Genomic DNA, 24,728 nt, shown 5'->3' on the forward strand with positions numbered 1-24,728 from the left:
GTTCCAGCCCGGCCGGTGTGGCTCAGTTGGTTGGCCGTTGTCTAGTGCATCAAAAGGCTGCTGGTTGGATTCCTGGTCAAGGGCACATGCTCAGGTTGCAGGCTCAACAATCCTTTGTAGGGGGCATGCAGGAGGTACCCAATGGATGTTATGCTCTCACATCACTGTTTCTCTCCCTTCATCTCTCTCTAAAAATCAATAAACTATTTCTTAAAAATAAAATGCAGCACAACCTTTCTTCAAAGACTCAGATAAGACCTGCCTCTATCTTTCCGCATCACAATAAAACTCTGAAATTGTCTACCCCTATCTACTTGCATTCATAAAAGCCCACTCCTCCTTCTTTTTCTTCAAGATATTTTCCAGTAGTGTACTGTCTTTCTTTTTAAAAAAAATATTTTATTGATTTTTTACAGAGAGGAAGGGAGAGAGAGAGAGAGATAGAAACATCAATGATGAGAGAGAATCATTGATCAGCTGCCTCCTGCACGTTCCCTACTGGAGATCAAGTCCACAACCCGGGCATGTGCCCTTGACTGGAATCGAACCCGGGGCCCTTCAGTCTGCAGGCCGATGCTCTCTCCACTGAGCCAAACCAGCTAGGGTTCCATTGATTTTTAGAAAGAGTCAAAGGTAGGGAGGAGGGAGGAAGAAGGAGGAGGGGGGAGAGGGAGAGAGAGAGAGAGAGAGAGAGAGAGAGAGAGAGAGAGAGAGAGAAGGAAGGAAGGAAGGAAGGAAGGAAGGAAGGAAGGAAGGAAGGAAGGAAGGAAGGAAGGAAGGAAAGAAAGAAAGAAAGAAAGAAAGAAAGAAAGAAAGAAAGAAAGAAAGAAAGAAAGAAAGAAAGAAAGAAAGAAAGAAAGGAGAAAAAGAAAGGAAGGAAGATAAATGTGAAAGAGACTTTGATTGGTTGCCTCAATCTGGACTAGGGGTTGAACTTGCAACCCAGGTCCATGCCCTTGACCAGGCATCAGCCAGGGCTACCAGTGACAATTTTGAAACTTTTGTGAGCCCTATGTTCTTGGAAAACAGCCATGGTAAAAAATCTTCCCATCCTTTGTGCCCTGAGAAAGGGCTAATTGCAAAGGACCTCCCTGCTCCCACATATTGCAAGATAAAATTCAGTTCCAGCCCGGCCGGTGTGGCTCAGTTGGTTGGCCGTTGTCTAGTGCATCAAAAGGCTGCTGGTTGGATTCCTGGTCAAGGGCACATGCTCAGGTTGCAGGCTCAACAATCCTTTGTAGGGGGCATGCAGGAGGTACCCAATGGATGTTATGCTCTCACATCACTGTTTCTCTCCCTTCATCTCTCTCTAAAAATCAATAAACTATTTCTTAAAAATAAAATGCAGCACAACCTTTCTTCAAAGACTCAGATAAGACCTGCCTCTATCTTTCCGCATCACAATAAAACTCTGAAATTGTCTACCCCTATCTACTTGCATTCATAAAAGCCCACTCCTCCTTCTTTTTCTTCAAGATATTTTCCAGTAGTGTACTGTCTTTCTTTTTAAAAAAAATATTTTATTGATTTTTTACAGAGAGGAAGGGAGAGAGAGAGAGAGATAGAAACATCAATGATGAGAGAGAATCATTGATCAGCTGCCTCCTGCACGTTCCCTACTGGAGATCAAGTCCACAACCCGGGCATGTGCCCTTGACTGGAATCGAACCCGGGGCCCTTCAGTCTGCAGGCCGATGCTCTCTCCACTGAGCCAAACCAGCTAGGGTTCCATTGATTTTTAGAAAGAGTCAAAGGTAGGGAGGAGGGAGGAAGAAGGAGGAGGGGGGAGAGGGAGAGAGAGAGAGAGAGAGAGAGAGAGAGAGAGAGAGAGAGAGAGAAGGAAGGAAGGAAGGAAGGAAGGAAGGAAGGAAGGAAGGAAGGAAGGAAGGAAGGAAGGAAAGAAAGAAAGAAAGAAAGAAAGAAAGAAAGAAAGAAAGAAAGAAAGAAAGAAAGAAAGAAAGAAAGAAAGAAAGGAGAAAAAGAAAGGAAGGAAGATAAATGTGAAAGAGACTTTGATTGGTTGCCTCAATCTGGACTAGGGGTTGAACTTGCAACCCAGGTCCATGCCCTTGACCAGGCATCAGCCAGGGCTACCAGTGACAATTTTGAAACTTTTGTGAGCCCTATGTTCTTGGAAAACAGCCATGGTAAAAATCTTCCCATCCTTTTGTGCTCTGAGAAAGGGCTAATTGCAAAGGACCTCCCTGCTCCCACATATTGCAAGATAAAATTCAGTTCCAGCCCGGCCGGTGTGGCTCAGTTGGTTGACCATTGTCTAGTGCATCAAAAGGCTGCTGGTTGGATTCCTGGTCAAGGGCACATGCCCAGGTTGCAGGCTCAACAATCCTTTGTAGGGGGCATGCAGGAGGCATCCAATGGATGTTATGCTCTCATGTCGCTGTTTCTCTCCCTTCCTCTCTCTAAAAATCAATAAACTATTTCTTAAAAATAAAATGCAGCACAACCTTTCTTCAAAGACTCAGATAAGACCTGCCTCTATCTTTCCTCATCACAATAAAACTCTGAAATTGTCTACCCCTATCTACTTGCACCCATAAAAGCCCACTCCTTCTTCTTTTTCTTCAAGATATTTTCCAGTAGTGTACTGTCTTTCTTTTAAAAAAAAGATATTTTATTGATTTTTTACAGAAGGTAAGGGAGAGGGATAGAGAGTTAGAAACATCGATGAGAGAGAAACATTGATCAACTGCTTCCTGCACATCTCCTACTGGGGATGTGCCCGCAACCAAGGTACATGCCCTTGACCGGAATTGAACCTGGGACCCTTCTGTCCACAGGCCGACGCTCTATCCACTGAGCCAAACCAGTTAGGTCAGTGTACTGTCTTTCTATTGCAATGGCTTGAATAAAATCACCCCCTTAATTGTCTAGTGCATTTTGTCTTTCACACCAATCTCACTCAGTCCTCTCATCAATGAACATTGACCTCAGATCCTCAGAGAAACTGCCTCATTCATTCATTCATTCATTCACCAAATATTGGTGGAGTGCTGCATATGTGCCAGGCACTGCGCTAAGCACTAGGGAGCTAACAAGACAGACAAAGGCTCTACTTTCACAGGGTTTACATTTGAGTAAACATAATAGGAGAGAGAGGGACAGTTTTTAATAGACATGTTTCAATAGGGTGGCCAGGGAAAGTAACTTCTAAGGATGTAACATTTAAGCTGTCCTCATAAGGAGGAAACGGAGGGCCAGAGGAAGAAGGTTCCAAGAGAACAACAAATGCAAAGGCCCAGCAGAACTTACTAGTATTATGACAGGAAAAGAGCTACAGGAGATGATGTGTGTGACACAGACAAGGGTCTTGTTAGTCTTGGCAAGAAGCTTGAATTTTACTTGAAATACAATGGAAAATGTTCTATGCAGGGGAATGAAATGACATGGTTCACTTTTTTGAAAGACCACTCTGGTTACTGTGTGGAAAAGGAAATACAGAGGGGCAAAAGTGGAAGCAGGGAGACCACTGGGAAGCGATTATAATAGTTCAGACAAGAGACAATGGTGGTTTGGTGTAGGTTAGTGATAGTGGAGACAGGGAGATGTAAACAAATTCAAGAAAATTTTAGAGATAAAACTAATAGTGTTTTGGAAGAGGTGAGGGGAAGGGATGATTCCCAGCTTTCTAGTTTAGGAACTGCTATAGAGGAAGGTGGCAGGAGAACAGACTTGGGGGAAATATTAGGATTTCTGTTTTAGACATGTTCAATCTGAGGTGCCTGTGAGATACTGAAGTGGAGATGACAAGGGGCAAATGGGTCTACAAGTTTAGAGAATGCCAACATTTAAAGGTCAGCAAAGGAAAGTGGGAAGAAATAGACATGTTTCAAGAGGGAGGGACTGTCCCGGCCAGTGTGGCTCAGTGGTTGAGCATTGACCTATGAACCAGGAGGTCACAGTCTGATTCCCTGTCAGGGCACATGCCCGGTTTGTGGGCTCGATCCCCAGTGGGGGGCATGCAGGAGGCAGCTGATCCATGATTCTCTCTCATCATTGATGTTTCTATCTCTCCTCCCTTCCTCTCTGAAATCAATAGAAATATTTTTTTTAAAAAAAGGAGGAACTGGTTGATTGTGTCAAATGCTACTGAGAGGAAAAGTAGGATGAGAAAAGAAAAGTACCTGTCTGTTGGATTTGACATGAAGTCTTTAGTGATTTTAGCAAGATCAGATTGCATGGAGTGGTACAAAACCAGACTGAAATTGGTTGAAGAGTGACCGCGAGGCGAAGTGGAGAAAGAAATGTGTAACCTTTGTCTTGAAATGGGCAGTAGCAGGAAGAGCTCCTGGAATTCACAGGGCACTCTTAAAGATGGCAGTTAATAAAGCATGTGCATGCACTGCTGGGAATAGCCCAGAAGAGGAGAAACTGGTGATGCAGGAGAGATGGGAGTAACTGAAGGAGTGGAGTCCTTGGGTAGATGGGAGAGTGCCTACTAGTAAAGCAGAAGTTGAGGGACTGGCCTTCAATATGAGGAGGGATAGTTCTTCCATTTAACAAATCAGAAGAGGTTGGGTACAAAGAGGATTGTAGATCTGGTGGTGAGATAGGGAAATTCCCATTTGAATTCATCTATCTTCTCAATGAATGGGTGACAGTTGAGGGTGGGACCGAGGCTAGGATGTGGGAGGTTTGGGAAGAGAAGAGAAGGTACAAAATAATTAACTCCGAGAGGGTGGAAGTGAGCATAGCAGGATTGCTATGTTATTAAGGCCCATTTGAGGTCTGCAATCAATAATTTAGAGTGAAATCAATTGACTTGTGTGGTTTTTGGTTTTCTCTAATAACATTCAGCTGCTCTGATACTTATGCGGAGTAGGTGGGGCATTGTGACTAATCTGGGTTGTGCTTGGCCAGGCCAGTATAGAGATGGGGGTCACTTTAGGTCCTGTCGGCCACAAGGGCTAGAATAGTAAGGATGTTTGCAAGGGAATAATTAGAATGATGAATAATGGTATCTAAGTTGGGTATGTTAGTTTTCTATTGCTACATAGCAAACTTAGCAACTTAAAACAACAATGTTTATTATCTGACAGTTTCCATGTATGAGAAAGTCCAAGCACAGCTTAGCTAACTTCTCTGTTCAGGGTCTCACAGGCTGCAGTCGGGATGTTGGCCAGGGCTGCAGTCTCATATGAGGCCATCTATTATTTCCTTTTTAAAAAATATATATTTTATTGATTTTTTTTTGCAGAGAGGAAGGGAGAGGGATAGAGAGTTAGAAACACCGATGAGAGAGAAACATCTATCAGCTGTCTCCTGCACACCCCCCACTGGGGATGTGCCCACAACCAAGGTACATGCCCTTGACCAGAATCGAACCTGGGACCCTTGAGTCAAACCGGTCAGGGCCATCTATTATTTCTTACTCTCTTCCAAGCTCATGTGGTTGTTGGCAGAATTTAGTTCTTTGTGATTGTGGAACTGAGGATCTCTGATCCTAGGGTTTGCCTCAAGTTCCCTGCCATGTGGCCCTCTCCATAGGCAGCTCACAGCATATTCGGATAATTAAAAGCAAGTCACAAGCCCTGCCCATACTCCAGGGAAGGGGATTACACAGCATAACACCAGCAAGCAGCCCTAACCGGTTTGGCTCAGGGGATAGAGCGTCGGCCTGTGGACTGAAGGGCCACAGGTTCGATTCCGGTCAAGGGCATGAACCTTGGTTGCGGGCACATCCCCAGTAGGGGGTGTGCAGGAGGCAGCTGATCGATGTTTCTAACTATCCTTCTCCCTTCCTCTCTGTTAAAAATTAATAAAATATAATTAAAAAAGAAAAACAAAAAACACCAGCATGCAGCCTCAGCTCTGCCAACTCCTAGCTAGCCACCTCCCCTCTCTGAGCCTCAGTTTTGTGTTGTGTGGTGTTTTGTTTGCTTTTTACAAATGAGGCATGATCATACCTATTTTACAGGGTTGTTGTGAGGGTTAAAGGAGCTAATTTATGCAAAGCATTTGATGGGGACCCCTGAAGAGGAAAGTGGGACCTGGGTCCTGCCCTAGGGAAGAGTCAGCCTGATAGTGTATGTGCCCCGCTGTGGGCAGGGACCACCTCTGTTCATCTAGGGCCGTGGTCAGCAAACTGCGGCTCGCGAGCCACATGCGGCTCTTTGGCCCCTTGAGTGTGGCTCTTCCACAAAATACCACAGCCTGGGCGAGTCTATTTTGAAGAAGTGGCGTTCGAAGAAGTTTAAGTTTAAAAAATTTGGCTCTCAAAAGAAATTTTAATCGTTGTACTGTTGATATTTGGCTCTGTTGACTAATGAGTTTGCCGACCACTGGACTAGGGTCTCTCACAGTCTAACACTCATTCCTCCACTGTATTTTCTTTTCTGTGAAGGGTCTGTTCATATCCCAGCCTTATTTTTTTAATTGGATGATTTGTATCCAGTAATGCAAAGATGGAAATAATGATTGATATTCATTTATTCATTCCAGAAGTAGTATCTGGGAGAACCTGTTAATCATTTTCTGCTATTATTAAGTTCCCTTGGGAGCTGAGGGACTTCTGTCTGTCCAGACTTCCTTTCGATCCTGTGAGTTCTCCCCCAACCACTTTCTGTTACCTGCAACCAAAGAATCCTGATCAAAACCCACAGTTATAAGTGAGGAGATGGGGTTGAGCCAACCTTATAAGAATGATTTTGGCCCTAACTGGTTTGGCTCAGTGGATAGAGCATCAGCCTGCGGACTGAAAGGTCCCAGGTTCAATTCCAGTCAGGGGCATGTACCTTGGTTTCGGGCACATCCCCAGTAGGGAGTGTGCAGGAGGCAGCTGATCAATGTTTCTCTCTCATCGATGTTTCTTTTTTTTTATTATTGATTAAGGTATTACAAATGTGTGGTTATCCCCCCATTGCTCCCCCTCCCAATCCTGCCCTCACTCTCACCTTCTGTTGTCTGCGTCCATTGGCTATGCTTATATGCATGCATACAAGTCTCTTGGTTGATCTCTCCCCCTTACCCTCCCCCTCCCCTACCTTCCCTCTGAGATCCAGAGTCAGAGAAACATCGATCAGATGCTCAAGTCATCCATATTCTAACTCTCTATCCGTTGCCCTTCCTTTCTGTAAAAAATCAATAAAATATATTTTAAAAAGAAAAAAAAGAATGATTTTGAAGGGACACCCTCAAAAAGCATTCTGAATACGAATGAATGAAGTCTTAGGGATTCAAGTTTTGCTTTCTATGGGCAGACTCTAATAAATTACTATGTGATATGTGATAAGCCTGCTGTAAACCAAAGTGTGAGCAGACATAACACCTCGGGCTATTTGCTGTTGGAAAATTTCTGGAGCCTTGAAGACTGAGTCATTTGGTCAAAATGTTGGGCAGGCTGGAACCACCACTTGTGAGAATAGTGTGGACAAGCAAAGCTCACTCAAATTTTTGCTTTCTCCCTTATGGAATCTGCTCCATACCAAATATGACCCTGGCTGGAAATCCCATAAGAGTGTTTCATTACCTTGCCGGGGAGAAACCAGAGCTGAATAGTTCCTGAAATTCCCAGCTGCTGGGTCTCATCCACAATAATGTCTATGTCCTCAGGCATTCATTCCATCTCTGGAAACCAGGGCTTCAGATGAGGGCTTTATTCAAAGATTAACCCTCACGGAGATGTGAAGCCTTGAAAAAAAAAAATCTATTCTTGCCTGGCTGGTGTGGCTCAGAGATTGAGCATCGACCTATGAACCAGGAGGTCACGGTCAGGGCACATACCCAGATTGTGGGCTGGATCCCCCAGTGTGGGGCATGCAGGAGGTAGCCAATCAATGATTCTCTCTCATCATTGATGTTTCTATCTCTCTCTCCCTCTCCCTTCCTCTCTGAAATCAATAAAAAATATTTTTTAAATTGTTACTTATTCTTTAAAGGAGGAGCTTTCCAAACTGTCCTTACCAGCCTGATAAAATCTCCCGGTACACCCCGAGAAACTCGTACTTTGTGTTGCATCTGTAATTGTGAGAACACTGGGTTTGGGACATCAAGCTCAGATCACCCATAACCGTATTTCCCTCCTGCCTCCCAGACTTTAATAAAGTTCTGCATTTGTAATGCCAAATCTTTTGAACATGGCCTTCCAGCAACTTGATGAGCCAGAATAATTATTAAAGGAGACTTTGACATCAAGGCAGACTCACAGTGATGTGCAGACCTTCTTTCTTTATGAAAGTAATAAAACTAGATGAGCAGTCAAACATCTATGCACATTGTTCCCCCAAAGTTTTCTTCCAGTTGTTGCTGGACAAAGAAACTTTCTTTATTTTTTTTTCAATATTTTTAGTGATTTTATTTATTTATTTTTCGTAAATATATTTTTATTGATTTCAGAGAGGAAGGGAGAGGGGGAGAGAGATAGAAACGTCAATGATGAGAGAGAATTATTGATCGGCTGCCTCCTGCACACCCCCTACTGGGGATCGAGCCCAAAACCCAGGCATGTGCCCCTGATTGAAATCAAACCTGGGACCCTTCAGTTGGCAAGCCGACGCTCTATCCACTGAGCCAAACCGGCCAGGGAGAAACTTCCTTTTAAAAAAATATTTTTTAAATTGATTTCAGAAAGGGAGGGAGAGGGAGAGGGAGAGAGAGATAGAAACATCAATGATGAGAAGGAATCATTGATTGGCTGCCTCCTGCACGCCCCATACTGGGTATAGAGCCCACAACTCAACCTGGGCATGTGTCCTGACCAGGAATCGAACCATGACTTCTGGTTCATAGGTCCATACTCAACCACTGAGCTATGTCGGCCGGGCAAGACAAAGAAAGTTTCTATCACTTTGAAGATGCCCAAGAGCTGGAAACCTAGAACTAAAGCGGAGAGACTGAAAAAATGCAGACTAGAGGGGTCCTACTCATTCCCCTGGCTCTGATCCACGGTTGTACCAGGGGTCTAATCAGGCCTGTGTCTGCCTCCTTCCTGAGTAGGCCAGAGATCCCATCTGAACAGCCTTCCTCCAGCAGCTCCACACTCCGGGTGGCCAGACCCAGACCAGAGTTCCAGACCAGTGTTGTCTTCTGGGACATTGACACAGGGGCCAAGTTTATTGGTGCTGGGGTTGCTATAGTGGGTGTGGTTGCTTCAGGGGCTGGAATTGATCATTGGCTATGCCAAGAACCCATCTTTCAAGCAGCAGCTCTTCTCCTATGCCATTCTGGACTTTGCCCTGTCTGAGACCATGGGGCTCTTCTGTTTGATGGTCACTTTCCTCTTCTTCGTCATGTGAGGCTCTGTGGGGATCACCTACCCATCCCTGCTGCTTCGACTCCAGGCCATGCCCAGTGCTGGAATGTGCTAAGCTTTGCCATTAAACACAACTTTTCTCTAAAAAAAGAAAGAGGCCCTGGCCCGGTAGCTCAGTTGCTTAGAGAGTTGCCCTGATACACAAGGCTGCAGGTTCGATCCCTGGTTAGGGCACATACAAGAAGCAACCAATGAGCCCTAACCGGTTTGGCTCGGTGGATAGAGCGTCGGCCTGCGGACTGAAGGGTCCCAGGTTCGATTCCGGTCAAGGGCATGTACGTTAGTTGCAGGCACATCCCCAGTGGGGAGTGTGCAGGAGGCAGCTGATTGATGTTTCTCTCTCATCAATGTTTCTAACTCTCTATCCCTCTCCCTTCCTTTCTGTAAAAAATCAATAAAATATAGTTAAAAAAAAAAAAGAAGCAACCAATGAGCCCAGCTGGTGTGGCTCAGTGATTGAGCGTCGACCCATGAACCAAGCCGTCGCCGGTTCCATTCCTGAACAGGGCACATGCCTGCGTTGTGGGCTCAATCTCCAGTGGGGGGCATGCAGGAGGCAACCAATCAATTATTCTCTCTCATCGTTGATGTTTCTATCTCTCCCTCTCCCTTCCTCTCTCTCTAAAATCAATAAAAATATGTTTTAAAAAAGAAGCAACCAATGAATGCATGGAACAACGAACCAACGTTCCCCCCTCCCCCCTCTCCCCACTTCCTCTCCCTTTCTCTACCTCTAAAATAAATAAGTAAAAATAAATTTTAAAACATGCCTATGAGCCTATTAGTCTCACAAAGGGGCTTACAAAATAGAATGTCTTTGATGACATCAGCAGCATATAAAGGCTGAAAGCTAGATGCTGGCTGTATGGAGACAATAGTACTCTGACCCAGTTGTATACTGAAGGGAAATTTCTCTTTGCCACCACCCTCCCTTACCTCTCTCCCTTTCTCTCTTTTCCCCTCCTTCTCCTCCTACCTTCCTCTGGTTGCAAGCAATAGAAATCAAGTCTGTCACCTTGAATACTAAAAATAATTGACTGTAAGTATATAGGGAACTTGCAGAATGGAAGGAAAGGCTAAAGATTCTGGTCAGAGGACAGGATCCAGAGGAGCTCTAGACTGATGATGGTCTTTTTAAAAAAAATTTTTTTATTGATTTCAGAGAGGAAGGAATAGGGAGAGATAGACCCATCAATGATGAGAGAGAATCATTGATCGGCTGCCTTCTGCACATCCCTACTGGGGACCAAGCCCACAACCCGGGCATGTGCCCTGACTGGGAATTGAACCGTGACCTCCTGGTTCATAGGTTGATGCTCAACCATTGAGCCACGCCAGGTCGGGTTGATGATGGTCTTTTTAAAAAAATGTATTTTATTAATTTTTTACAGAGAGGAAAGGAGAGGGATAGAGACCTAGAAACATCGATCAGAGCCTCCTGCACATCTGCTACTGGGGATGTGCCTACAACCAAGGTACATGCCTCTGACAGGAATGGAACCTTTCAGTCTGCAGGCCGACGCTCTATCCACTGAGCCAAACCAGCTAGGGCTGATGATGGTCTTTTAAGGTTGTGCCATCTGGATGAAAGTACTCCAGCTGTTTGCTCACTCTGTTGCCTTTCTACTTAGCGGGTGGTGGTCTGTGGATCAACAGCAATGGTCTCATCCTGGAGATACAGGCTTTTAGGCCTCACTGACTCAGAATCTCCATAGTAACAAGACTCCCAGCTGATTCATACATACGCACATTCGAGTGCAGAGAGGCACTGCCCTATTCAAGATCTAGCTGATCTAGTTTGGGTCACGTGTCCATCCCTTGACTAGAGGAGGTATCATACCATCATTGACAGGCCTGCCAGACTGTACCCAATGGCAGAAGATCATTTAAATCTCCTAAGTCAGGCCCTAGCCGGTTTGGTTCAGTGGATAGAGCGTAGGTCTGCAGACTAAAGTGTCCCAGGTTTGATTCTGGCCAAGGGCACATGCCCGGGTTTCGGGCTCAATCTACCCTCCCCAGTAGGGGACGTGCAGGAGGCAGCCAATCAATGATTCTCTCTCATCATTGATGTTTCTATCTCTCTATCTCTCTCCCTTCCTCTCTGAAATAAAAAAACAAAACAAAACAAAAAAACAAATCTCCTAAGTCAGGGTGCTATTACCAAAAGAATGGGAAATGCATATTGGGTGGCCAAGTATGCAATAAATATCCACTTCAAGCCTTGGTCATGTTTGGAAAGGTGAGGTCTGGAAGATATTTTCCCTCAGGAAGGGTTACCAAAGCTTTGTGTATTCATTAGCTTTGGGCCCTCCTTTGAGGCCATGGAGTTATTAGCCCACGAAAGGGAATTTCAGGGGCTGGAAAAGGAAAGCGTCTCAACTCCTGGCACAAATCCCTAGGGAATGGAAAGAAGGCAGGTCTGTGATGGACAAATCCCCGATTCAATCTGAACCCTGTACCTCTGAGGCAGTGAGGTCTTGAAGGAGAGGAGCTGGGTATGTGCCCAGAAACATTGGCCGCTTAGAGCTGCAATTTGGGAAATCTTTGAAGGACCACACTGACACACGCTGGGAGGTGCAGTCAGCAAAGCTTTGCTCTGGAGTAGACCAGCTGTGCCAGATGGAAGCAGGCCAGGGTTCAGGAGTGACACATTGTGGCAATGAAGCACAAGGCAGGCTTGGGAGTGGAAGCTTTTCTCCACTGAGGCGTGGACATCAGGTCAACCTCCTTTGTGGAGTATGTAAGCTCCTGGATAAGCCAGAGGAGGACAAGAGCCAAAGAGGGTGGTGTTAAACTTCTTGCTAATCTGGTCCATGAGGCTCAAGCCACTTTTGATTTAATTTGAAGAACTACAAAAGATGGGACTGTACTTGCAGCTCTAGTCGTAAAGTTGAGCCCTTGCTGTTTTGGCTCAGTGGATAGAGCATCGGCCTGCGGACTGAAGGGTCCTGGGTTTGATTCCAGTCAAGGGCACATGCCCGGGTTTTGGGCTTGATCCCCAGTGGGGGCAGGGGACATGCAGGAGGCAGCCGATCAATGATTCTCTCATCATTGATGTTTCTGTCTCTCTCTCCCTCTCCCTTCTGCTCTGAAATCAATAAAAATATATTTTAAAAAAAAGAGTTGTAAAGTTGACGACCGTATTTCCCATGCTGCACTGCAACCCCCCTCTTCTTTTCTGGTCCCAGGCACTTTGGGAGCCACGGGCATCAGTGCAGACATGGCCAAGTCCAAGAACCACACCAGACACAACCACTCCCGAAAATGGCACAGAAATAGCATCAGGAAACCCTAACCAGCCCAGCCGGCATAACTCAGTGGTTAAGCATCAACCTATGAACCAGGAGGTCACGGTTGGATTCCTAGTCAGGGCACATGCCCGGGTTGTGGGTTTGATCCCCAGTAGGGGATGTGCAGGACACAGCTGACCAATTATTATCTCTCATCATTGATGTTTCTATCTCCCTCTCTGAAATAAATAATAAAATAATATACAATGAGTGGCCAGATTATTATGATCTCTGAACACATAATAATCTGGCCACTCAGTGTATATCCTATATAATAAAAGGCTAATATGCCAATTGTCCCCTCGACCAGGAGTTCGACCAGCAGGCAGGCCAGCCAACTGCCCATGTCCCCTCCCTCTGGCCAGGCTGGCCGGACCCCACCCATGCATAAATTCATGTACCGGGTCTCTAATACACACACACACACACACACACACACACACACACACACACACACACACACACACTGAGTTGAGTGGCCAGATTATTATGCGATCAGAGATCATGATAATCTGGCCACTCATTGTGTGTGTGTGTGTGTGTGTGTGTGTGTGTGTGTGTGTGTATACCCTAAACCACATAGATATGAATGTCTTAAGGGTGTGGATCCCAAGTTCCTGACGAACATGCCCTTTGCCAAGAAGCCCAACAAGAAGGGCCTGAAGAAGATGCAGGCCAACAACACCAAGGCCATGAGTGCACATGAGGAGGCTATCAAGGCCCTCATAAAGCCCAAGGAGGTCAACCCCAAGATTCCAAAGGGTGGTAGCCACATACACAGTCAACTTACCTACATTGCTCATCCCAAACTTGGGAAACATGCTCACATGTATAGCCAAGGGTCTCATCTTGGGCTCTGCCGTCCAAAGTCCAAGTCCAAGGCTCAAACCAAGGCCTGGGCTATTGCTGTGGCTGCAGCTCCAGCTCAGGCTTCCAAAGGTACCGAGGCCCCCACAGAAGCTTCAGAGTAGAGCCCTCTGTCTGCCAATGTAGGGACAAAGGAATGGTGTGAGCCCTGGGCTACTGTTTGCATGGGGCTGGTTTCCTCCTGTGCTGTTTGTACAAAAAACCTGAGGCAGGATCTGTCAAAAAAAATTGTCAAATTATTCATATAGTCTACATCTATTTTTATGTAATCATTAGTTCAGTGTCTCTCTTCCCAACCAGAAAACACCAGGAGGACAGGGACTTTGCCTGTCTTATTTATCCCTGCATTTCCAGAATCTAGCACATAGTAGATGCTCAACAAATATTTGTTTAATAAATGAATGTGATAGGGGTGCCAGGGTTGTAGTGGCTTGAAGGTAAGGCATTGATATTGGCCAAATCCAGAAGGTATCTACATGCCTTCTACCTGGATGTACCCAAAAAGTACAATCTGATACGGTCTCCTAGTTCTTTAACATTCACATCAAATGGCTCAAATTCTAGCCACCTGGAAAACCCCGTATCTCTCATAATATCTTTGAAGATTCTTGGCAGAATCTCATTTATCCTGACCAGACTTCCTACTTATTCTGGGGCCTTCTGCTACTATACACTGCCCTGCTAGGTGTCATGGCCACATTTGTTGCTACATACACCAGGGGCAGTTCTTTTCACTGGGGGCTTTACTAGGCTGCCATCAATAGTGCTTGGCCCTGTTTCCCCCCTGCTCCTGCTCTTCTTCATGATGCTCTTATTCAATCCTTTCTTCTCAGGTCTCTTGACCTCCTCTAAGGTCACTGTCACTACTCTTTCCTTCCTCTTATCAGATCAAGTGACTCTCAAGTAGTATCTGGTGAGGACAGAACCCCACAAGGTGGTCTCTATTTTCTTCCCTCTCTTTCCAATATTTATTATAATACTAGTGCCCCAGTGCACGGATTCGTGCACATTGAAAGGAAATTAATTAGAAGGTGGGGTGGGGCTGGGCAAGATGGGCTGGACATGCCCTGGAGCCAACCTCCCTCGGTCCCTCCCTGGCTGGCTGCACCTGGGGCAGCACTGCGGCTCAAAGGGTGTCTGCGAAGTGAGCAGGTCCTTCAGGCAGGTGGGGTCCCTCGGCCTGGCCTGCGGGGATCAGGCCGAAACTGGCTCTCTGACATCCCCCGAGGGGTCCCGGAGTGCGAGAGGGCACTCTGCAAAGTTGCTGTCATACAGGATGTGGAACACAAAGGCAAGTGTGCAGTAAACCAGATTTGGGGCCGACAGTGCCCCAGCAACAACATAACCCACGGCCGAAGGTGGAATCACATGGGCCCGAGAGGAATCAGGCTCCCTCCTCTCTGGTTTTGGGGTGCATCACCCAAGAACCACAGCTGCCAAGTCACTGCAGCTTGGCAGCTCCTGCATTGAGTGTCTGCCCCCTGGTGGTCAGTGCGCATCATAGCGACCAGTCGGACAGGCGGAGGGACACTTAGCATGTTAGCCTTTTATATATATAGATATTCAGCTCCAATTACGGATTTCTCTTTTTTTATTTTATTATTTTTGTTGTTGAATCAAGGATTTCTCTTTTAAAAAATATATATTTTTTATTGATTTCAGAGAGAAAGGAAGAGGGAGAGATAGAAACATCAATGATGAGAGAAAATCATTGATCGGCTGCCTCCTGCACACCCCCTACTGGGGATCAAGCCCGCAACCTGGGCATGTGCCCTGACCAGGAATTGAACCGTGACCTCCTGATTCATAGGTCGATGCTCAACCACTGAGCCATGCTGGCTGGGCAAGGATTTCTCTTTTACACAAAGTGCATTAAATTGGGAACAAAACAAAATAAAAAAACTGAACATTATCTTTCTCTTTATGTTCCTTCTCTAACAATCCTAACTGTAAATTCCTTTAGAAATAATGTGCTGCATTGAATAGTGTCCTTCCCCCAAATTTATGTTCACCCAGAACCTATGAATGTCACCTTATTTGGAAATATGGTCTCTGCAGATGTAATCAAGTTAAGAAGAGGTCATACTGGATTACGATGGGTCCTAAATCCAATGACTGGTGTCCTTATAAGAAGAGGGAATTTTAGACACAGAGATATAGAGACAGAAACACAGGGAGAAGGCCACGTGCAGATACAAGTGAAGATTGGAGTGATGGATTTACAAGCCCAGAAACACCAAGTATAGCCAGTAACCTCCAGAAACTAGGAGAGGAGCCTGGATCAGACTCTCCCTCAGAGCCTCCTGAAGGAACTAACTTACTGACACACTGATTTCGGACTTCTGGCCTCCTGGACTGTGAGAGGATAAATTTCTGTTGTCTTCAGCCATCCCATTTATGGTATTTTGTTCTGACAGCCCTAGGGAACTAATACAGATATGGATGCTCTTGTTTCCTAGTGGAAGAGGTTAGGAAATGTAAGGCAAATAAGAAAAGCACAAAAATGAAGATTTTAAGATCTTATTCTGAGATTTTGAGCATGGCCTGCAACTTTGCTAGTCAAAGTGGGTCCAAGAAGCAATAGAGTTAGAGTTTAAGAAGGGCTGCCCAAGGAAATTCTGACACATACTATAGCTGGATGAACCTTGAGGACATTATGCTAAGTGAAATAAGCCAGTCCCAAAAAGATAAATACTGTATAATTCCACTAATACGAGGCACATAGAACAGCTAAATTCATAGAGACAAAGTAGAATGTGGGTGCCAGGGGCTGGAGAGTGGGGAATGAAAAGTTACTGTTTAGCCTGGCCGGTGTGGCTCAGTGGTTGAGCATCCACCTATGAACCAGGAGGTCATGGTTCGATTCCCAGTCAGAGCACATGCCCTGGTTGGGGCTCCATCCCCAGTGTGGGGTGTGCAAGAGGCGAACAATCAATGATTCTCTCTCATCACTGATGTTTCTCTCTCTCTCTCTCTCTCTCTCTCTCTCTCTCTCTCTCTCTCTCTCTCCCTCTCTCTGAAATCAATAAAAGCATATTTTTAAAAGTTACTGTTTAATGAGTACAGAGTTTCAGTTTTGCCAGATGAAAGGAGTTCTGGAGATAGATGGTGGTGATGGTTGCCCAACAATGTGAATGTACTTAATGCCACTGAACTGTCCATTTAACTTAGTGGTTAGGATGGAAAATTTTGTTATGTGTATCTTACCACAATTAAAAATTAAAAAAAGAAGGGCTAGCTCGGCTGGTGTGGCTCAGTGGTTGAGCGGTCAACCCATGAGCCAAGAGGTCAAGGCACATGCCCAGGTGGCAGGCTCGATCCCCAGTGTGGGGCGCGCAAGAGGCAGCTAGTCAATGTTTCTCTCTCATCGATGTGTTTATCTCTCTATCCCTCTCCCTTCCTCTCTCTCTAAAAATCAATAAAACATATTTTAAAAAGAAGGGCTAACCTACAAAGTCACTTCTGGCCCCTGCCACCTCTCGATCCTCGTTTGGCCCCATTCTCCTCCTCACTTGTGGTCCAATAACCAGGAGTTTCTTTTTTTTTTTTCTTTTTTTTAAATATATTTTATTGATTTTTTACAGAGAGGAAGAGAGAGGGATAGAGAGTTAGAAACATCGATCAGCCGCCTCCTGCACACCCCCCACTGGGGATGTGCCCGCAACCAAGGCACATGCCCCTGACCGGAATCGAACCCGGGACCCTTGAGTCCGCAGGCCGACGCTCTATCCACTGAGCCAAACCGGTTTCGGCAATAACCAGGAGTTTCTTTCTGTTCCCCTAATGTACCAACATAGACCTTGACAAGATGTTGCTCTCTCTGGAACATTTCCCCACTCTTTTGCCTAATGTTGAATGCCCCTTTCTCACAGCAAATGCCCCTTTATCCCTGACAATACGGGCGAGCTTGAGACCCAACTGCACATTCTCAGGGCACCCTGTACTTTTCCCTCCTGGTGTTGATTGCAATTAAATGCCTTTACAATTGATTGTTTCACGTCTGTCTCCAATTAGAATGTCAACTCCACAAGGACATGTGTTCCGCTGCAATCAAGGAGCGTCTGTTTTGTTTACTGCCCTATCCCTAGCCTAGAACAGTTAGATATTCAGAAACATTTGCTGGCTGTCTGAATGAATAACCCACTCATTGCTGATTCAAGCTCCTCACCTTCGACAGTTTAAGGCCCCTGAGCCTCAGTCATGTGGGTCTAGAAAGCTTACTTTGAAGAGCACAGAGAGTTGATGCAGCTCAGAGCTGGATGACACAAGCAAATAGGGCACTCAATTATTCCACAAAACAGATGCCATTTAATTAATTTATGGAGTGGCTGCCTGGTTGAGCAGAGGACCAGTGCCAAGAGAGATGGAGAGTCTTTTTAAAAAATATATTTTTATTGATTTCAGAGAGGAAGGGAGAGGGAGAGAGAGATAGAAACACCAATGATGAAAGAAAATCATCGATCAGCTGCCTCCTGCACGCACCACACTGGGGATCAAGCTCGCAACCCCGGGCATGTGCCCTGACCTAGAATTGAACCGGTGACTTCTTGGTTCATGGGTTGACTCTCAACCACTGAGCCACACCGGCCGGGCGAAATAGTCTTCAGTGATATTTGCCTGATGAAACAAAACGAGGCAGAGAGCACCTCCTTGGTGAATGGCATTTCTCTCTCTTTAACCTTGTGTCTCTGTGAAAGTTATTGGTCATGAACAAAAGAAATCACCTCTGTGCTATCCTTGAGTGACTGGAGGATCAGGCTGAGGACAGGGCAGAAAATAATGGAGCCACGGGAATGCTAGGGAGTGAACAATTACATGCTCTTCTCTCATCCTTGTATTCTTTGCTCATAATTCAAAGATAGCATCTGGTTGGCTACGCTTAGGTAATATCTAGCCCGTTCAGGTTTGCATAGTGGGCTTCATTGTCCTACCAAGATGATATACAATGGGTATATTAATTAATTATTAAGCTGCAAATAACTTCAAGCCAGACTCAACTGGCTTACATAACAAAGATATGTCTGATTCTACAAAGCACAAAGGCCTAAGGTAGGGGGGCTCCAGGGTTGGTTAATTCAGTACCACAAGGACCCGGTCCTTTCCACCTTGCTATTCTGTGAAACTCAGTGCATTGACTTTGCTTTAATTAATTAATTAATTAATTTCTATTTTATTTTATTTTTCATTGATTTCAGAGAGGAAGGGAGAGGGAGAGATAGAAACACCAATGATGAGAGAGAATCATTGATCAGCTGCCTCCTGCACGCCCCACACTGGGGATCCAGCCTGCAACCCAGGCATGTGCCCTGACCGGGAATCGAACCGTGACCTCCTGGTTCATAGGCCGATGCTTGAATACTGAGCCACACCAGCGGGGCTGCGTGCCTCCTTTTGAAGGCTGGGCACACTTGCCTATGGAACCATTCTTCCTTCCAATGGGTTCGCCGCCTTGATGAATGTGTGTAGACATCTGTCAACCTCCCATTGTATATTGATTTCATTAGATCAGTGTTTCCTAAACACAGCCACTGGAGAAACACCTTAGAATGTTTGCCAAGACCAAGTACCACCTTGGCTATTATTTACTTAATCTTCATCGTTAAATCAAGGCAATTTATTTCTAAAAGAACGTTTTATTCACTATCCACCACATTGATTGAAAGTCTCTTTAAGCTTCTCCAAGGAGTCGCAGGGAAAATGATCCACCAGGCTATTGATTCTTCCTTAGAATTACATTTGTGTGTGGGTTAAATTGGTTTTAAAAGCCTCTTCTGTTTTCATTGTCTTATCAGATGCTGTGGTCCAGGCAAACCTAGTGTTTAAATGATGTGGTTTCTTAGAGGAGTTTTCTTTCCTAGAAAGTCAAACCAAGCTCTTAGACCATCATTAATTGCATCTGGGGCAAGACAAAAGAGGAAGTTTTAAATTCCTCGTGGTTGTTTTTTTTGTTTTTTTTCACCTGTCCCCTCCAAAATGAAGGGCAAAAAAAGGAGACCAAAAGTGTAACACCGCCCCCTTTTCCCTGCTACCCCTCCCCCTTGGCCCTTCCTGAGGGCCAGTCTTACTCAGGCCTGCGAAATGGGAGGCCCCAGTGGCTCAGAACAGCTGGGGGAAGCTTCGGACTCTCAAAGGCTGGTCATCCTTAAACCCAGGAGGAGGGAGGAAGGATGGAATGGGGTGGGGACAGACACAAAGACAGAGCTGGGGGTGGGGGTGGGGGTGGGAGTGGGGATAGAGGGATGGGGGGATGGGGGAAGACTTAGATGACCCAAAGAGCACCCCATTGAAGAGAAGAGACTGAGAAACCGAAAAGGAGAAATTTGAAACACAGAAAAGAGAAAGGGGCAACACCAAGGGAGGCCGGGAAGGAGAAAAGGTCTGACATAGACAAAGGGAAGGAGAGACAGCAATAAAGGAAGACCAGGAAGAGTCAAGAAAGGTGGGTAGAACCGGCTCCTCTGACTTCCTCTCCCTCTGGGGGAATGATGACCATTTCCTGAGTACCAAGTTTAGGGCAAGCTCCTTTACGTCAGGTCCAAGTCCTTGCCGGGCACCTAGCTGTCGCCTCCCCCTACAGATCCGGTGGGCTTTAGGGAGCCAATGTAGATTTGGAACAAGAGCAGACATACCCGCAGCTGAGGTTCAGGAGAACTAGTTCAGGCAGCAAGGAGATCAAAGGTGGAGTAACCAGCTAGAAGGCCTTTTCCGAAGTCCTGGCAAAGGGGACAAGAACCAGACTAGTAGGACAGTGAGGAGAGAAAGAAGGGCTGCGACATCAGGGTGCCACCAGTGAGCACACAGCCAGCTTGCCAACAGCTCCCCTCACACACGGGATTTGGGTCTATCTGCTCCATCAGCTTCCTCGTTGCAGGGAATATTCATTGTACAAATGAGGAAGCTTAGTTTTAGGAAGGGAAGTGATTTCTCTAAGATTCCAGCTTAGGACTACTTAGTCCTGGTGCCTACTGAGTGCCAGGTCCAGGTTAGCTGCTTTGTGTTTGTGTGTGTGTGTGTGTGTGTGTGTGTGTGTGTGTGTGTGTGTGTTTTTAAAAATATATTTTATTGATTTTCTCCAGAGAGGAAGGGAGAGGGATAGAGAGTTAGAAACATCGATCAGCTGCCTCCTGCACACCCCCCACTGGGGATGTGCCCGCAACCAAGGTACATGCCCTTGACCAGAATTGAACCCGGGACCCTTCAGTCCGCAGGCCGACACTCTATCCACTGAGCCAAACTGGTTAGGGCTGGGTTAGCTGCTTTGAATATGTATTTGATCCTCACAGCAGCCTTATAACATTAAAGGAATTGATATTCTCATCTCTTCCTTTTTTCTTTTTCTTTTGGTCTTTGGTCTCATCACTTTATTTATTTATTTATTGTTAAATATATTTTTATTGCTTTCAGAGAGGAATGAAGAGGGAGAGAGAGAGAGAGAAACATCAATGATATCAATGATGAGAGAGAATCATGGATCAGCTGCCTCCTGCATGCCCCCTACTGAGGATGGAGCCTGCAACCCAACCCAGGCGTGTGCCCTTGACCGGAATTGAACCTGGGACCTTTCAGTCCACAGGCCAACACTCTATCCACTGAGACAAACCAGCTAGGTCTCTTTTATTTATTTTTTAATGTATTGTTATTGTTGGTAATATTACAGATATCTCCCATTCTCCCACTCCCTGCCGGCACCCCCTCCCAGGCCTTCATCACCCTACTGCCTGTGTCCACTGGCTATGCATATCTTACCTAATAATAGACAAACATGTAAGTTGACCATACCTCCACTATGCCCACAGCCAATCAGGAGTGAGTATGCAAATTAACCCAATAAAGATGTTGGGTTAATTTGCATATGCAGGCACAGAGTGGCCCGGAGGGGCAGGATGCCTGCTATGAGGGGGAGGGCGGGCAGTGGAGCTACAGGAGTGGTGCCCTAGCTGGGAGCGAGGACTTGCAGGCCAGGAGGAAAGCCAGGGGAAGGAAGGCCTGTTCTTGCACGAATATCGTGAAACAGGCCTCTAGTAAGTATATAAGTTCTTTGGTTTATCTCTTCTCGTCCCCCCCAACTCCACATGGAGGGATGTCGGCCTCATTTCTCACAATTTGCATAGATACACATCTGCTCCTGGACTTCCTTGGGAGGACAGCCTATTGGCTGTCATCCTTCCTGGGGGCCATAGCTCCTCCCTCCCCCAGAGTAATCACCCCCACCTGTGCCTTGTGGGAGTCAGGGCTGAAATGAGTCTGAGCCCACATGTTTGGTGGACATTAGAGCTGCTCTTAGAGAAGCAATAACATTCAAATTCTTGCTAGGGCTCGGGCTGGGAACCAGGGCAAAGGATCTCCTCAGCATATGCCTTGTGCATTTTTCTGCCCCTACCCTGCACACCCAGATCCAAGCCATCACCATCTTTCCTCTGGATTACTACAACAGCCTCCTCCCAGTCTCTCTGATCTGGGCTATAGACAGTTTTGTGGTTTGTGCACCAAACAAGGGTATCTAGCTGAGGGGCCCAGTAGGGGCTGAAGTCCAGCCTGAATTCTGGTGCTGTTATGTGCGCTGGTGCGGGGCTGCATCTGCAGGAAGAAGGGGTATCTTTCTCTTTATTTTTTAAATCTTTTTATTGATTTCAGAGAGGGAGCGAGAGATAGAAACATCAATGAGGAGAGAAAAATCATTGATTGGCTGGCTGCCTCCTGCACATCCCCACACTGGGAATTGAGCCCGCAACCCAGGTGCCCTGACCGGGAATCGAACCGTGACCTCCTGCTTCATAGGTCGAAGCTCAACCACTGAGCCACGCCAGCCAGGCACATCTTTCTCTTTAGACAAACGTCCTTTTCCCCCAAGCCAAGTGCCATGGGGCTATGCCCACTTGGAGGAGGCAAATGTTTTCAGTCATACAATGATAGGTGCACGGCACCTGAACAGTGACCTTGCTCTTGCCTCCTGCATCCTAGTCTCTTAGCAGCCAAAGCGGTCCTGTGAAAACCCACTTTGATCACATCCTTCCCCTGTTCAAAATCCTCCCACAGCCCGGCCGGCGTGGCTCAGTGGTTGAGCATCGACGTATGAACCAGGAGATCATGGTTCCATTCCCGGTCAGGGCACATGCCCGGGTTGCAGGCTCGATCCCCAGTGGGGGCGTGCAGGAGGTGGCCAATCAATGATTCTCTCTCATCATGGATGTTTCTCTCTCTCTCCCTCTCCCTTCCTCTCTCTGAAGTCAATAAAAATATTTTTAAAAATCCTCCCACAGCTCCCACTTCACTCAGAGTCAAAACCAAAGTCCTTAGAAGGGCCTAGAAAGACCCGCATGATCTGGCCTCCCAAACCACTAATCTGAACTCCCCCTCCTGCGCCATCGCTCTATCCCAGCTGCACTGACGTTCTTTCAGTTTCTTAAACACACCAAGCCCATCTCATCTCAGGGTCTTTGTATTTGCTTTTCCCCCTGCCTGGAATTCTTTTCCTCCAGGGACCCGCATCACCAACTCCTCATCCGTCAGGTCTCAGCTCAAATGTCATCTCCTTAAAGAGGCCTTTTCTGACTACCTTAGCTAACGTGGTCCTTCCTACTCCAGATAGGAACCAGTCTCATTTTATTGCATTTTTCTGTTTTATTTTCTTTAGCATAGATGTGTGTGTGTTTTTAAATATATTTTTATTGATTTCAGAGAGGAAGGGAGAGGGACAGATAGAAACATCCATGATGAGAGAGAATCATTGATCGGCTGCCTCCTCCTGCACGCCCCACACTGGGGACTGAGCCCACAGCCCAGGCATGTGCCCTGACCGGGAATCGAACCATGACTTCTTGGTTCATAGGTGGATGCTCAATCACTGAGCCATGCCAAATGGGTGTTTTAAATTCACTGACTTTAGAAAGAAAGGAAGGGAAGGGAGAGAGAGAGGGGGCTTGGGGGGGAGAGAGAGAGAGAGAGAGAGAGAGAGAGAGAGAGAGAGAGAGAGAAACATCGACCCATTGTTCCACCCATCAACACATCCAATGGTTGATTCTCTTGTGCACCTGACCAGTGATCAAACCCACAACCTTGGCGCATCAGAATGATGCTCCAACCAACTGAGATACCTGGCCAGGGAACCATTTTTCTCTTTTATTTTCATTATGTAACTTGTTACTCTGAACTTATCTTGTTGATGAAGTATCTGTCTTGTCCCACTGGTAAGCAACCTAATTCGAGCCGAGCCCATGTCTGCCTTGTACTTCATTGTGTCTCCAGCATCTAGAATAGTGCCTGGCCCAAAGCAGATGCTGAACAAACGTATGTTGAATGAATTCATCTATGATTTCCCTCTGGCTAGAGGGTCGCATACAATATGCTCACCCCCACAGGGGAACAAAGCTGAGATTTAAGGAACAGACGTGGCATACTCTCAGTCCCACAAGTCCCACATTAGTACCCAGAGCACAAGTTTCTTTGCTTATTGCCTCTGAGGAGTGGAAGGAAAAAGATCTGTGACATCACTTGAGTTGCAGCAAATACTCTCCCTTGATCATTGCATTACTCATTCGGGATTCAAAGGGCTAAAAGAGAGCCAAATTTGGGTCAAATGCCTACATGGTGTCTATACCAGGGGGGAGGTAAAAAATAAAATAAAAAAAGATCTGGCCCCACTGGCTTTTGTAACAGGAGCCAGCAGTAGGAAGCAGGTGTTGGGAATTCCCCTTCTGCCAGGGCTACACACAGTGGAAAGTATGAAACTGGATAGCCCTACAAACAACAACTGTCATGTTTTTAGGCAATGACGTAGGAGACTCATTCTGAAGCAATCACTTGACAATTGCCATGAGGAAGTGGAAGGGAGGTGGTGAGGTCCTGAAAATACTAGCTGGTCTGGCCCTGCTGGCAGGAAATGCCAAGCCAAAACCAGAGCAAGTATTAAAAGGTGTTGCTCAGTGGTTACAGCGTTGGCCCAAGGACCCGCCTGGGGACCAAAGGGTCTCTGGTTCGATTCCCAGTCAAGGACACGCACCTGGGTTGCAGGTTAGATTCCCCAGCCCCGTGGTGGAGGCAACTAATCAATGTGTCTCTCTCATATCGATGTTTCTCTCTCTATCCCTATCCCCTTCCCTCCCTCCCTCCCTTCCACTCTCTCTAAAAATCAATGGGGAAAAATATCCTCAGGTGAGGATTAACAACCACAAAAAGTGGTCAAGGAAGCAATGGGCCTACAGAGTCCTCCTGCCACCACATTGAAGACAGATCTCCTCGGGAGAATTTTTTTTCCTTTATAAAATTTTAATTTTTTAAATCCTTCAAAATCCTGTTAAGTCTTG

At 46.1% G+C, this 24,728-nt stretch overlaps 1 protein-coding gene and 1 pseudogene across 2 annotated transcripts; both read left to right on the plus strand.

Moving 5' to 3' along the window:
- Positions 1-8,857: 8,857 nt before the first annotated feature.
- Positions 8,858-9,251, plus strand: LOC307095447 (ATP synthase F(0) complex subunit C1, mitochondrial-like; annotated as a pseudogene). Its single transcript has one exon. The product of its transcript is annotated as an ATP synthase F(0) complex subunit C1, mitochondrial-like (transcript).
- Positions 9,252-13,184: 3,933 nt separating this feature from the next.
- LOC307095448 (large ribosomal subunit protein eL29-like) lies at positions 13,185-13,529 on the plus strand (the record flags this gene model as incomplete). The annotated part of the gene is made up of 1 exon (XM_079764641.1): positions 13,185-13,529. The coding sequence occupies one exon, from the start codon at positions 13,185-13,187 to the stop codon at positions 13,527-13,529; it is 345 nt and encodes a 114-aa protein (XP_079620767.1).
- Positions 13,530-24,728: the final 11,199 nt, after the last annotated feature.

The sequence above is a fragment of the Cnephaeus nilssonii genome (assembly GCF_951640355.1).
Source record: "Cnephaeus nilssonii genome assembly, chromosome: X".
Classification (NCBI taxonomy): Eukaryota; Metazoa; Chordata; class Mammalia; order Chiroptera; family Vespertilionidae; genus Cnephaeus; species Cnephaeus nilssonii.